We start from the raw sequence: 14,990 nt of genomic DNA, 5'->3' as shown, positions 1-14,990 counted from the left end.
GTTTATTTACTTTATTTTTCAGCGTTCACCCAATCACTAGTCCAACAATAAGCCTTTAGATTACTAATCAAATCTAAAATTCCTCCAATCAGAAAACAGGCGCTTCAACTTGTTTTGCTTTATATTTGTTTCAAGCTGGTCGGTTGGTCGGAGTAGCGCTTTGGTACAATATCTCTAGAAAACACTCAAGAAACAGGGAACAAGGTATAACCTCTCTCATTGGCTGGTTTCCATTCCCGCCAAGAAGTTCTGCTTTAGCGCAGCAGGACTGCTGGATCCAGCTGTCAACTAATCTCTGATCCACCATGTTGGGAGTCTACACGTTGTCAATTTGAAACCTTTACAGACCGCTTTTTACTGTTTACTCTTGTACCAGTATGTGTTCGCTGTTTATAGCCAAACGACAGATCCCTGCTTACACTGCATCACCAAGGCTACCGTGAGTAGCTGTGTGTTCATGTTCTCCCTGACCCTGACCCGCAGGACGTGAAAGCCCAGTGCACCATCCCCCTGCTGGGCTACTGCGTGGAGGACAGCCCCCGGCCCACCGACCCTCCGGCCAGCTTCCGTCTCTCCCAGTCCAAATCCGTCCACAGCTTCGCCGCTGAGTCGGAGGAGCTGAAGCAGCGCTGGCTCCGGGTCATGCGGCTGGCGGTGACCGGAGAGATGCCGGAACGACCGTCGTCCGACGGGAACGGGACCAGCATGGACGACAGCATCACACAGGAATCCACCGGCAACGAGAGTTCGTAGCTGACGGGTCGATCCGGATCGACTGGGATCGCGCGAAAATGAAATAGGATGCTGGATCGCCAAGGACATAAAAGAGTATGAACTCCATAGAGGGTTAGAGGGAACATAGAGAATATCAGTGCTGGATACTCCCCCAACCTCAACCTCCACTTGGATTTCATAACCAATCAACACTGTATAAGTGCTGAAACGTAGGAGAAGACATTACCTGGTACATCAATGCTAGGATCGGCTGCAGCGAGAGACTTGCAACTTCACATACGGACGTGTGACTACAGAAAGCTGTGAAATTGTGGTCACACACTGAGCTTCTTGCTGGTGCTCTTGAGAAGCTGTGTTCTGCTGATGGAGCCAACTTGGCTGCCTCGATCAGTAGAGGGATAAAGTTTCCTCTTTCTTTGGACAAAATGAACAGATGTGTTGTCTCCCAACATTCAATGAGAGTGTGTTCCCAGGCTTGACGGAGTTCTCCAATCATAGAGCTAGAGATCACAATATTAACATTGTTATCATCATACTCTAAAACTAAAGAACTGCACCGACTCAGTATATTACAACTCAAGGGATATTCCGTTACCTATTGGCTGGCCTTGTAGTTAATAGGATTATACTTTTCAAAGCGTAATTTAGTAATCCTGCTCATTGAATTTAGAAAACAACTTTAATTTGTATGAAACTGATTATGGAGACTGTTAATTTGGGCGTTGGAACATCGTTTTTGGTAGAACAACCATCAAGAGGTCTGCGGGTCCTTGTCGTACTACGGAAGTACACATGCAGATGGGTATTGCTGATTCAAATAGAACACGGCGATCCTCTCTCCCCCCAAACGGTTAACATCTGAAGAACAAACAGTTTGTCTTCACTCCAGCAGACGGGAGCGTCTGGGGAGATGGGTATTAGGGTATAATTATTAGAGTTTCTGTACTAGATACGCATAGGATGAAGGTCAAAGTACGCTTTGATTCCGTCGTGCAGCACAATCAGAGAGTTTAGGGTATTGACTTAGTGTATCCAGAGTGTAAATGCTGTAATTAATTGTATTATTTAAAGTAATTTATAGACGATACCGAGCATGGTCGTTTAATATGAGTAGCACAAGCTCAGTTCCTCACTCTGCCAATCCAGCTAGGTTCCTCACTTACCAGGACTACAATCCGCCATCCTAAGTATTGCCGATAGAAAGCAGGGGAAGTCATGGAAACGAGGTAAATGTTAAACGCTCAGTGTCAGTGTGTGTTGCATAACCCGTTCCTATGACCACATTTCCACCCTGTGTTCACTGGTGGAGGTCTGCGAGCCGTACCTGATGGTCCCCCCGCGGTCCAGAAGGAAATCAGAGCACAAAGTACCCTGGATGTGAAAGCTGAATATAAAATAAAACACGTTTTAGTTTAGCCATCTTTTTTTATGTACACAGTCCTTTACTTCCCCCCCTAAAGGTTTGAAAATTGATGCACTTTACTGTCTATGAAGTGTACCTTGTAAAAAAAAAAAAAATTAAAAGAAGAGAAACTATTAATGGTCAACCCATTGCTTTACCGGCTCATTTAAAAGGATGACTTTCACGGAGCAACCACAAGCAACACTCACTGGTCATGACTAGCATTATCTTTCACCAGCTAGGTTCTGATGCCTTTACCCACTCTCCTGGGAGCTGAGCTGCCTTCATTAGCATGCAGCTCATAGCCCAGAACAGCTTCTACACGGGAACGTCATTCAGCCGTCCTCTCAGGCCCAGGGGGCCCCCATCCCTCTGAGTGATGACAGCCACTGTAAGCCACAGGCCCCCAATGCACCAATCTCACACACACACACACACACACACACACACACACACACACACCTTTGAGAGAGAAAGCAGCATGGATATCAGCTTAAGGGAATGGCATGCATGGTTGTAATTCTATGGAAATAAACCCATTCGTTTTTTATTGGATGAAAGGCAAATGCCATTTCAGAACATTTACAAACAAGAACATTGAAGACAATTAAGAATTGTATTGATTTTTTTTGGCCATGTCTAATAACTACAGGTCATAGTTCCTACTTAAAGCTAGTGTAGGCTGTTTGCAGAAACCAGCCAGAGTAAGCATGATTTTGAAAGAATCCCCCCCCCAGGCCTCCCACCATACCCAGTCCCCTACTAGCTTGCTAGCTTTAGCATAGGTGTGCCTAGCTTTCTGGAATACGTGCAGGTAGACGGGTAGTTAGGCACAGACAGGAAGGACGGAAGAAATTGAGAATGTGATTAGATTGCTTTCGGGCATGTGTACACAAGCACAAGCAGTTAATCCATTTTAAAGTTTATTTCCAAAACAAAGAAAAATACACAAATATATAAACCATAATAGCAATCATACCAGAAGCGATAACAAATGGTCGCACGTCAAGTTAAACGTCAACTCTGTTCAGTTAGTTATTTTTCATACGCATGCTTGATACGTGCAAGCTGCATAGCACTTAATCACATCAAGTCATTTAATTATCTCGTCTGGAATCCCACACACACATAAGATGCATGATATAATACTAAAGAGCACAGGTTCAAAGGTTGTTGCTCAGCGCCAGAAAAACGCTCCATGGCAGTCGTGCCTCCACTGGTGTAGGCGGGTGTGGTTCCTCTGCGCTTCAGAGAGCGTGTTGAATAAAGAGCCGAGCGGTGGTCTCAGTGTCCGTCAGTGTGTGCCTATCCCCCAAGAGACCTCAGCTCTTGGTGCGTCGGAGGAGGCCGCGGATCCTTCGGACCAGGGCCTGGATGAAGGTGTAGCGGGAGCGGACCTCCCCGTACAGACCCTCCACCTCCAGCAGCTTCCTCTGGAGAGCCTCCCCGAAGCCCGCTGCCATGTCCGCCTGGAGCTGGACCCCAGAGCAACACACACACACCATCAACCACACACATTATCAACCACCACACACATTATGAACCACCACACACACCATCAACCATCACACATCAACCACCACACACACATTATCAACCACCACACACAAACACCATCAACCATCACACATCAACCACACACACATATCATCAACCACCACACACCATCATCAACCACCACACACACACCATCAACCATCACACACACACACACACCATCAACCATCACATTTCAACCACACACATACACATTATCAACCACCACACACCATCAACCACCACACGCATCATCAACCGTCACACACATCAACATAAATCACTACACACACATCACCCTTTTTCTTCCTACCTGATCGAGATCCTGCTGGCTGACTCTGGACAAACCCAGGCCACGCCCACTTCCTTGCAAGGAGTCTACAACAACAAATGAAGGAGAAGATAATCACACACTAGCACGGTGACCTAATAAATCCAAGGAAACTTTGAAGTACAGCCCTGTAAGACTACGGTAAATGTAAAGCTTTGATCTTTCTCTAGACTGACTCTAGACTCTTCTTACCATCGGCAAAGCGAGATCTGAATGAGCTCGCTCCAGGCAACAGGGCATTCTTGGGGTCCGACGGGGTGCAGTACATCAGGTAGTACTCTAGGTGGCGCCACAACACAAATAGGCAGGTTTCAATGACATCTGAGGGAACCCAAGTCAAGGTGTTGCAACAGTTGGATTGACAGCTCAAACTTCAAGCGACCCTGAAATTATTTGAATTTGCGACATGCTTCAGCAGTCGTTCACAGGTGCTGAAGCAGTAAACTGTAGACCTAACGTAACCGCACATTAGCATCCGGAACAGAAGGGGGGGGGGAACATCTGTCTCAAGAGGAAGAAACGTCATGTTGTACTACATTACATAATGCAGACGAGGACCGAGTCTGGCCCTAGAGTCCTGGCTCAGAGTGTGGCCCCAGCCTGTGGTTGGCAGTGGACCCACAGGCTGGGTGCTAGGCAGAGTGCGATGAAGGATACAGGAGCAGAGGGCCAGCAGCTTAGCTCGGTTGTTGATGAGCTGGACCAGGCGCCTCTTGGCGAGCAGGCTCCTCTGGACCGATGAGATCTTGTCCACGCCTCCAGGGCCTGACACCAGCCCCTGGCACAGCTGCAGAGCGCAAGCACATACACACACAATGCCGTTCAGCATCACCATGGACAACAATATGCCGTATGCTTCGTTTCAGGATCCCTGACCCTCGGTCCTATGTCGGGCTCACCTCCTTCAGCTCCTCGGGGGGCAGCTGGGCCAGGCCCTGCAGCTTGCTGAGGCTCTGGCGGTGGCTCTGGTGGAAGCGGGAGAAGTCGGCAGCGCTGCTCTTCAGCAGGTACAGCACCAGGCCCAGGCTGGGCACCCGCGAGGAGGCGGCCGCCGGCAGCGCGGACGAGAGGTCTGTCCCAGAAAAACAACCCGGGATCAACGGACGGTTTGGAGCACCGGAGAGCCAGCGAGAGATGAAGGGAATCTGAATTCATTTAGGCCCAATCCCATTTCTACCCCTTACCCCTTCCCCCCTTGTTTTGAAGGGGTAAGGGTAAGGGGTAGACATGGGATTGGGTCTTATTCTCTGAGGGGTAAAAGATTACACATCAACAGAACTTTGGAGAATAACTTAAAAGGTTGGATACCGATAAGTGTATCTGATAATCAATCCCTTTGACGGAAATATGAAATATCCGCTGCTGCCCTAAAACAATCACATGATTGATGTACTCGTCGTGGAAGACATAGTATTTATAACAGCTATGTAACGGTCCCTTGCTTCATGACTGTAGCACTCCTTCCAAGGCCCCGTGCTGGTGACCCCTGCCTCCCCCGCCCTCCCTCTGGCCCCCTGACGGGCCTCCTTGAGGCTGACCTGCTCGCGCTCCGTCCCTGCCAGCCGGCTCGCTGCCAGACGGGCTGAAGAGGCAGATGGTGAACTGGGCCTGCGCCGAGCTCTGCAGCAGCAGGGTCTGGCAGTACTCCATGATGTTGGCACACACCTGTGAATACAGAGCGGCACCGTGAGCTCAGCGACCGCAGGGAGGAACTGGAGAGCTGGTGACCATACCAAATGGGTCCAAGATGAACGGTGTTCCTTACAGTCATTAAATGTAGTTTTATTACACCAGGCTTTGTACTTTATGCATGTTTTTATGGATATTCAACATCTCAATTGAGACATTCATGGAGAGATTAAAGTTGAATTAAATAAGGATTGCTTTTGTTTTAAATAGCTTTCTTATTGCCCCATTTATCCATCAATTTTCCATTTATTTATTTTTATGTTACATCAGGAAAAATGAGCCTGCTCCCAATGGCCTTCCATGAATAAATAAAGCTTAAATAAAATAAATATGCAAATGTCTTCCAGTAACTGGTTGAGCCTTCTCTCTATCACCCCAACCCTGCGTTCACACCAAAAGATGCATTTGCTGCCCGAACGCGTTGACGCCTGAGTTTTGCGGTGCGTCAAATCAAGTTTTGCGGCGCGTCAAACTTTTGACGCGCGTCAAAAGTTTAAATATTTCAACTCGAGCAGCATTTGACGCGCCGCAAAATACGTGAACGCGCCCTTCGCCCGTGCCCGGCAGCGGGCACGGGCATGCCGCGCCGCAAATCAGATTTTGACGCGCCGCAAATCAAGTTTTGCTGCCCGTTTTCTCGGCAGCAAATGCTGCGGCAGCAAAGCAGCTTTTGGTGTGAACACAGGGTAACACCACATTGAGTACGCTCCAAATGTCATCTAGGAAGGTCTTCAGGAAGGAACAGCCTGCATGACCCCTCCGCAACAAGGTCGCTCCCTATGAACCCGAGCAGGCACACCACGACCGACCCTCTTGCATCCTCTCAACCCTCCCAGAGCCGGCCCCTGCCCCCTGGGGCTCCTCCCCTCTGACCTGCTGCATGGCCACCTCCATCTCCTCCCTCCTCTCCGCGGGGTCTCCGGGGGCCGCCGCCTCCGCCTGCTTCAGCAGCCTCTCCCGCTCGCCCCCGGCCAGCCGGCCCAGCAGAGACAGGCACATGCGCTGCGGAGACACGGGTTAATGACGGCTCTGAGCGCTGCTCACCGGGACCACCGAGGGTCAGGTGGGCCCTTTGTTGTTTTTTGTGATCAGTTTTTTATTTAACGATTTATGCAACAAACAGATAGACATATAGAAAACAGTTAAGACAAATAAGACAACACACAACACAACATTCATCAACACGCATACACCCCCCCCCCCCCCAAACACACACACCATGGGTCTGGAGTAGTGTGGATGTTTACGTGCATTAGCATTGAATCTGAGGTCCGGAGGGACGAGCATTTTTGACTATACTGGCAATTCAGCACGAGCAGGGGCAGAAACCCACCTGGAACCTGTTGATGTGACCCTGGAACTCCATCACCACAGCGCTGTGGACCTCCCCGCTCAGCTTGAGGACTCCTGGAACACACACGAGCTAACGTCATCACAACTGTACAACCACCGCCTGTTTGGTCATCGTAGCCATAATAGTAAACCTTGTTTTCCTCGCCAATATTTATTATACACGGTAAATGGAGACCATTGAAAATGGGATGAATAAGAAAAGTAAGACATGAAGCCACAGTCTCCGGTCGTCTGTCCGGCCCCAGGTGAAGGCAGAGCGGCGGATCAGTGGGATGCTGACTGCAGCAGGTACCTGGTAGGGCCGTCTTGCTGATGATGCCTGTGAGCAGAGAGAGCTCCTGCAAGGCCCCCATGCTGAGCTCCTGACAGCGCAGCAGAGACTGGATGGTGTCTGCGTGGACGATCAGCCACTGAAGGACCTGCACACACACACACAAACACAAACATGCACATTTAGCAAATTGCTGTTTAAAGAGCTCTCCCCTTAGGTAACAAATGTTTTTTTTGCGAATGTAGGTGTAAATAGCACAAACGACATCTAATGAATGTCATTACATTTTGCACCAAAAGGTTATTATTTATAAAAGGTAAAATCATGCATAGGTATTTGTCCCAGGGATACATTATGACCTTATGAGCTGTGTCTCTGCATACCTGTGGCGCTCCCTGCTGGTGGTTCATGGTGGTGGACGTCAGGATGATCTGGAACAGCCTGAGCGCGGGCAGAAGGATCTGGCGGTAGCGGTCCAGCGGGCTAGGGATGAACCCTGACGGGTCCCTCATGACCCTGGCACACAGAGAGAGCCTTGTTTCAGACACAGTTCAACTGAAGCGCCTCGCTAAACGCCAGTTACAATTTAACAGAAATGGACACACGTCGTTAAAAAGGTGCTTTAGGTTGGATCTGAGAGCAGAACGTAATGTTGTGAAACAAACAACCTGTGACTGACAGACAATATGACTTCCCCAAAGACCATCGTGAAAGAGATGGCCAATGGGCTGGAATGGCTCGGCCATTTCAAACTAATTACTCTCAATCTACAGTGCTTCAATATCACCTGCACACCTTCAACAGATTTATGTAAAGCTTTCTAGAGATGAGGATCAGTACAAGCCTCTCCATGGAGTCTATACAGCAGAGGGACACATGCACGTGGTCTGAGTGCCAAGAGCACAGGTGTGTGTGTGAGCGCCATCCCCTGACCTGTGTGCGTCGCTGTCCGGGAGCATGTCGTACACCTGGCACTCCATCAGCTGGGCCACCAGGCCGCAGCGCAGCAGCTCCACCGCGCCCTCGCTCGTCTTGGCCACGCGAGTCAGCAAGGCCTGCACACACACACACACACACTTTTAGGGTCCAAGACGTAGCTCTTGAATTTAGCATAGCTGACAGTGACTATTGGACACGGTTTAATCACTCACACACACACACACACACACACACACACACACACACACACACACACACACACACACACACACACACACACACACACACACACACACACACACACACACACACACACACACACACAGGTGATCAATTCATTGCTCGGGTCTGCCAATATTCTGAAAGGTCCACTCAAATCAACTCGTTTGAAACACACCGTTTCCAAGACAAGACAATTAAGCGCATGCGTGTGAGTGCCTGCATGCGGGGGGACTGAGCGTGTGCGTGCTCAGCCTCACCATCTTGCTCTCGTAGATGTACAGGGGCTTGAGGAGCGGCGGCTGGGGCGTGAGCAGGCCCTGCAGCGCCCCGTCGTCCTGCCGCAGGCTCTCCACCAGCACCCTCAGGTAGCCGCTGTTGCACAGGTACAGCAGCCACTGGCTCTGCCGGTCGATGGACAGGATGCGGTCCAGCACCGCCAGGGCCAGCATCTAACGGGGAGCAGCGAGCAGAGACATGAGGCCCGGGCCCGCTGGACCATTCTGTTTAAAGCCCGGTGTGGTTTGGGTACGCAGCATTCTAAACTTGATGGATAAGATTGTATTATAAAAATATATGTTGATCCACAGGTGACCCAGCACTGATTGAGCCACCCCCATTCGTCCATCACAAAAATCACCCCTAAGACTCTTCCCCCCTCTCCCTTCATCTAGATGCTTTTAAAAGGTTTTCATGACCATTTATTGATATGGCGTTCGTTGTTTATTACTTCTGTATTTAATGTCTTATCATGTAAAGGGTCTTTGAGTATGGAGGAAAGCACTCTGGGACTGGGACTTCCCATCAAACCCAGCAAGGACCAAAGAGGGGCGTCGCTGCAGGGTATGTGAGGCTGGTGGGTGGGAATGGTGGGTGGGGCTCATACCCGGCCTATCTCGTGCCCGTCACAGGCGTCCCGGCACACCACCTCCATCAGGGCGGTGCCGTAGCTCTCGATGATGGACAGGTTCTCCCTCTGCAGCTTGGAGAAGCTGTCCTCTGGGGCGGTCAGGCGCTCCCACATGGACTTCCCTGGTGGAGGGAGAGAGAGTGGTGAGGTCAGCAGGGGTCAAAGGTCAGACCGTCTCTTAACAAGCTTCAATCATTGATTTAAAGGGCATGGATTGCAAATCATTCATCACAATGACATCACTATTATGGACGCATAGGAGCAGGGGAAGGTTAGTTATAATGTTGGTCGTTTTTGTTCATCGTTATTTGCCTTTACCTGAGACATGGTTTGAAACTGCTGAAGAGTGTCTACTCTACTGTACCTGTCTGTAGCGTGTCGGGCTCCTCTGGCTTCTGGGCCATCTGGAGGTAGTAGAGCAGAGCGCCATACAGGTGGGCTCGCAGGCGCTGGAACCCCCCGCCTGAAGGGGGAGGGAGAGGTGGTAAGGAGACCGCCAAGTAGACCGCCGGGTAGTCACGCGCCTCTGGATTCACACTCTGCAGTATTGCTGCTAATCGCTTCTGATTGCCCTTCGTACTGAATCAACAATAAAATTTGAGTTTAACATCAAAAATGGGATTGAAATTTGATATTTTTTATATTATTGTTTAGATTAAAAGAAATATATATATATACATCACATCAAAAAGCTAGACATGACAGGTAAACAAAGGGTTGTCTTTTAGGTGACAGATAGAAACGTGCTGATTGTTGATTTATTTTCTGGCCCAACAACAGCAGAAGGTTCCTGACCCGTGCAGAGGATGAAGTCGAGCATCTTGCGGAGGATGAGGTGCAGGGCGGAGTTGGCGATGGAGGCGAAGCCCGAGGACCCGTCCCCGTCCAGCCCCACCCCCTGCTGCTGCTCCGACAGGATGGACTGGCTGAGCTGGGCCGCCAGCGTGAAGACCGCCCCCGCCACGATGGGCATCAGCTCTCCTGCAGCGTCCTCCGATAACACCTGGAGAGCACGGGGGGGGGGGGGGGGGGGGGGGGGGGTCAGATCACCTTCTGCACAAACACATTCATACGCAAGCCATGGTTCCTAAAAGCGGCTCATTAGCTTGTTTCTGTACGCTCCATCTTTCCTTCAGTGGTTGTTGGATACTGTATCTATGAAGAAAAATGAATGAGCATTTCTGACTGCATTCACATTGACACCATTTAGTTCACCAGGTTCAGAAATACCTCCAGCTCCCCCCTAAATACCCCCAAACCTCCTCCTGAAGTATCTCTCAACCCACAATACCACCTCCTCCTGAAGCCATCCCCCATCCCACCGTCCCCCCTCTTCCTCTGCACGCCCCCCCCCCCCCCCAACAGGCCCGCTGCGTGCCTTGTCGTGCAGGTCCAGCAGCAGGTCTCTGATGATGAGCTGCCGGTCGTCCGGCGGTATGAGGTCGGCGGGGCAGGCGGTCAGCAGCGTCTCCACCAGGCCCCTCCAGGACTGCAGGGCGTGGCGCTTGGCGTTCAGGCTGCGGCGCACGTGGTTCCTCTCCACCACCTGCTGCAGGATGGAGTTCACCTCCTGGATGCACCGCGGGAAACGGGGTCAGCGGCGGGTGTAGCTTAAGCTACTTCTAAACGGAGTCAGCGGTGTATGTAGCTTAAGCTACTTCTAAACGGAGTCAGTGGCTGGTGTAGCTTAAGCTACTTCTAAACTGAGTCAGCGGCTGGTGTAGCTTAAGCTACTTCTAAACTGAGTCAGCGGCTGGTGTAGCTTAAGCTACTTCTAAACGGAGGTAAACTGAGGCTACTTTTACGACGAGCCAAAAGTACAGCCCGTCTCAAGTGAGGAAGCTCCATAGATGCACTTAGTTGTAAGGTTTCTTGGCCAATGGAATCGCAGCACTAATGCCTGGTAGTGTCGTTTTTTAAGTCAATTTGCATTAAAACTGACTTGAAGATGAGATTAATTAATAATGAAACTATGTTGCAGCTCTGCTTGTGATTGCGGGATAATGCTGGAGGATCAGCAGTTATTCACTCACCTCCATCAAAAGTGGCCTCTGACCAATGGCGGCCATTCCTTGAAGGGCGTTCACTTCAGCAACCAGCACGCGATGTAACAGCTATGACCGACATGTACACATTGAATCAGTACAGGTCACATTGCATTAGTTTCTATCTTCAAAGCGAAACAACTACCATCTTGTCAAGGGATCCCTCACCTTGACGTTGCAGACCGTGTGTCCCTGCTCGTTGACGTGCTCACAGTTGGTGATCACCAGCTCGATCTGAGCGCGCTCAAAGAAGTCGAGCTGCAGCAGGTCTGGGATGTCTTGGCTGAACTCGATGGCGTCCAGTACACACAGCAGCTTCCTGCGCACTGGGAACCATGACAGACGAGTTGTTGTTATCGGGAAGGAATAAACTGTGAGAATAAAAGCTACAAATATAATCATTGCAGTGAGCCTAAGTGCTGCACACCTTTTGAGGCCGTGTCGAAATGGAGAAAGCCGCAGACTGATCTGGTCTCTTCCTCCATTCCCAGCTCTCCATCAACTACGAGGAGAAAGTAAGGGGTTACAGGTGACAACGGTATGGACTGGCTGATTGTGGAAGTCGGTGTTTGTGTGTGTAGGTGTGCGTCTCAACATGTGCGTACTGTGTGTTATACGTGCGTGTGAACGTACCATGTGCTGTGTGCGTACCAGTGTGCTGAATGAGTGCGTGTGAGAGTGAGCGTGAGCACACCCGTTTGCTGTGTATGTGTACGTACTAGTGTGCTGTATGTGCACGAGGGAGCGTGCGTGGGGGCGTACCGGTGTGCTGTGTGGGGGGCTGGTCGTCCAGCAGCAGGCTCACGAGGCGCTGTGTGTGCGAGCGCTGGCGGTTGAGGGAGGTCATTCGCAGCTCGATGGCCGCCGTCTTCATCAGCCACGACATCTGGGAGAGAGCAGCGATCTGGTTGCCTGATAGAGAGAGAGAGAAAGAGAGAGCCGGCCGAGGGACAAACCAGGGACAGGTCTTACACAACTGACCCGGATCGACAGGATACATGGGTAATGTGAATTGAGCCGGGAGGAAGGGGGGAGTTTGGCCTCACTTGGCAGGGAAAAGGGCATGTGCTGCAGGTGAGAGAACAGGAAGTCCTGGCTGGTCCTCAGGTAGCGCATGGTGGGCCCTGACGTGTCCGAACAGGCACACAGCTGGTAGATCACCTTCAGCAGGAACACAGATCACCCTCAATTTAAAAACGCTCATATTCCTCTTTGACTACATCCTCGACAGGCGCGCTCCAGACGGATGCCAAACAAAGCTCCACATGTGACGAGGTTCTTTATGTCGGCGGTACCTGGTAGCAGAGCTCAGCTAGGTGAGGGGCCTGCTGGCTGAGCACCGGGCCGGACCTCTTCTCGCTGCCGCGCTGCAGCAGACTCAGGATGGCGTGCAGGCAGCTCCGTGGACATCCGAGCACACCTGGGGACACACAGTGCGGGTCAGCCCTGCGGCTCCCACAGCGACACTGGGGTAGGGAGTGTTTCAGCGTGAAATGATAAATGAAAGGCCAGCTGGTGTCAGACCTGGGTCCTGCAGGTTGGTGGAGGAGACGGCTTTCTTGACCTCGTAGCCCAGCAGGTACAGTGCCAGGTTGGGAGGCTTCAGCTCCAGCGACGTCATCAGCAGGTTCAGGATGTGGATCTTGATCTCGTGCCGGATCCTCGCCACCTTGTTTTGCGAGTCTGTTTCTGAGTAGTGAAGGACAGTGTCTAGGGATCAGCGTGGTTCAAGATGGACGTGAACAGCTTGGAAGTCTGGGAGGTTGTTAACGTAAATACAGATTTTTATTTGAGAAAAACGAGTCCAGTATGTCATGTTACAGAGCATACTCCTGTTGGCATTCAGGAAGCTCCCATTAGTGGCTGGTACGTTTCTAAAAGACTCATTCTAATTATGATGCGCATGAATAGGAAGGGTAACTCACCTTCTTCCTTCTCCACCGACTCTTCTGCCTCATCAATGTCCAGACATTCCACGAAGCCTGCCATGAGTTTGTCACTTACAGCCTACAAACATTACGAATAAAATCAAATTATTATACGATGACTCATTTTTTAAATGTTTTTTTTATTCAAAAGTTATATACGCTGCTCAACATATCCACTTAAACAAAAGGGTTGGATGCATACCGGGTCGTGGGTGAAGTCCCCCACCAGCCTGATCTGGATGTTGGGGTAGCGGGCGACGTGACGAAGGATCTTTGCACTCTGGAAGGCTGCCTCCGGGTTGGAGCTGCTGTGGTACAGATAACTGCCAGGGACACGCACACACAGCCGCGCATGAGTACATGTGATGTTGTTTAAACAACAGGACCCCTTTGCTTCAGGGACCACTGTCACGGAGGGCTTCTGAGGGGTTCCCACCTGGCTATGTTGACGATGTGGTCGGCCCGACGGGTCTGAGGACTGACCCCCTGGAGGAGCTGCTCCAGCGGGGAGACCAGCAGCGAGGCCTGGCTCTCCCGCAGCAAGTCCATGAACACCACCTCCTTCTGCAGGGCCAGCTCCAGCAGGCACAGGCAGTGCAGCACCGCCGACTCCAGGTGCTTCTTGCCTGTCGGGTGGAGCAGGTCCGAAGGATGAAGAAATTTAAAATGCATGATTTTGATTAACTCCTCCAAACTTCTCTTCGGTCCAGAGGTCAGACAGGTGATCTTCTTAATGACAATGTTTTTATGCTCATATAAAATTGTTTGGCTTTACTCTGCCTTACATTGGGAAAGGTCAAACTCTAACTACTACTTGAAGATGAGCCATGGGAACGTGATTAAAAAGCCACAGCAGGTAAATCAACAACTCCAAGCAGTTAAGTGCTAGTGAATTAACGTGGGAAATGAGGCGCAAGCCTTCTTACTGGGTCAGTACACTGTGTGCAGACAAAGGTGGTCAGAATGTGAATCCGATCTTGAGGAAGGTTAATGCATGCAGGGCAGCATCTGTTTGCCCATCTTCACCCCACACGCTACACACAGCTCCCCTCCTTCTCCCCTCCCACTCCTTCCCTCCCCCCCTCTCACCGGGGAAGGGTGCGTAGGTGTCCAGCTGCCGCACCCCCTCCTCCAGCAGGCTGAGGCAGAGGGCCAGGGTGGGCGAGTCGTTGAGCAGGTGGAACATGATGCTGTGGCCCGGGGGCTTATGGGCCGGCACCTGCTCCCCGTGGAGCTCCACCATCTCCTGGAGGAAGTCGGCGGGCTGGGGCTCATAGTCCCGCAGCAGCTTGTGGAACACCTCCAGGACACCGTCGGCCACCTCCCACTGGCGGGGGCGCAAAGGGGGTTAGGGTCCTGCCACGCTAACAACGATACCTTCAGGAGGCATCTTAAAAGGTCCCACGGCATGCCACCCGGTGCGGTGTGATTAGCCGCTACAAGCCGTTTTGGAAATCTGCCCCTTATAGATGTGTGCTGGATAGATCAGTCTACCAGCCTACCCAGTGAACCCTAGCAAACGTTGCTCATCTATCCGTCACACATCTAAGTGGACACGCCCACCTGTGATGTCATAAGGGGGAGATTTTCAAAACGGCTTGTAGCGGCTAATCACACCACGCCTGGTGGCAT

The 14,990-nt window shown here is 51.0% G+C and overlaps 2 protein-coding genes across 10 annotated transcripts in view; one reads left to right on the top strand and one right to left on the bottom strand.

Annotated features, from left to right (window-relative positions):
• fgd4a (FYVE, RhoGEF and PH domain containing 4a) overlaps positions 1–2,282 on the top strand; it is a 45,193-nt gene extending 42,911 nt beyond the window's left edge. For all 8 annotated transcript variants that reach the window (XM_030365791.1, XM_030365793.1, XM_030365792.1 and 5 more), the window contains one exon: positions 484–2,282. In XM_030365791.1, the coding sequence (XP_030221651.1) occupies positions 484–753 (270 nt within the window). In that variant the 3' untranslated portion in view covers positions 754–2,282. The remainder of the gene's footprint in view (positions 1–483) is intronic.
• A 765-nt stretch (positions 2,283–3,047) lies between these two features.
• Positions 3,048–14,990, bottom strand: part of nup205 (nucleoporin 205) — an 18,477-nt gene continuing 6,534 nt past the window's right edge. For both annotated transcript variants that reach the window (XM_030365788.1, XM_030365789.1), the window contains 27 exons: positions 14,448–14,685; positions 13,795–13,984; positions 13,561–13,681; positions 13,356–13,437; positions 12,955–13,119; positions 12,726–12,850; positions 12,477–12,591; positions 12,193–12,342; positions 11,858–11,932; positions 11,599–11,756; positions 11,419–11,499; positions 10,764–10,955; positions 10,181–10,388; positions 9,750–9,848; positions 9,362–9,507; positions 8,736–8,927; positions 8,251–8,372; positions 7,701–7,833; positions 7,339–7,465; positions 7,027–7,100; positions 6,567–6,695; positions 5,543–5,669; positions 4,904–5,076; positions 4,662–4,791; positions 4,197–4,325; positions 3,987–4,051; positions 3,048–3,612 (listed from right to left, as the gene is read on the bottom strand). In XM_030365788.1, the coding sequence (XP_030221648.1) occupies positions 3,460–3,612; positions 3,987–4,051; positions 4,197–4,325; positions 4,662–4,791; positions 4,904–5,076; positions 5,543–5,669; positions 6,567–6,695; positions 7,027–7,100; positions 7,339–7,465; positions 7,701–7,833; positions 8,251–8,372; positions 8,736–8,927; positions 9,362–9,507; positions 9,750–9,848; positions 10,181–10,388; positions 10,764–10,955; positions 11,419–11,499; positions 11,599–11,756; positions 11,858–11,932; positions 12,193–12,342; positions 12,477–12,591; positions 12,726–12,850; positions 12,955–13,119; positions 13,356–13,437; positions 13,561–13,681; positions 13,795–13,984; positions 14,448–14,685 (3,699 nt within the window). In that variant the 3' untranslated portion in view covers positions 3,048–3,459. The remainder of the gene's footprint in view (positions 3,613–3,986; positions 4,052–4,196; positions 4,326–4,661; positions 4,792–4,903; positions 5,077–5,542; positions 5,670–6,566; positions 6,696–7,026; positions 7,101–7,338; positions 7,466–7,700; positions 7,834–8,250; positions 8,373–8,735; positions 8,928–9,361; positions 9,508–9,749; positions 9,849–10,180; positions 10,389–10,763; positions 10,956–11,418; positions 11,500–11,598; positions 11,757–11,857; positions 11,933–12,192; positions 12,343–12,476; positions 12,592–12,725; positions 12,851–12,954; positions 13,120–13,355; positions 13,438–13,560; positions 13,682–13,794; positions 13,985–14,447; positions 14,686–14,990) is intronic.

This window comes from Gadus morhua, chromosome 9, assembly GCF_902167405.1.
Source record: "Gadus morhua chromosome 9, gadMor3.0, whole genome shotgun sequence".
Taxonomy (NCBI): Eukaryota; Metazoa; Chordata; class Actinopteri; order Gadiformes; family Gadidae; genus Gadus; species Gadus morhua.
The sequence above is the reverse complement of the archived record's forward strand: the minus strand, read 5'-3'. Positions and strand labels throughout refer to the sequence as shown.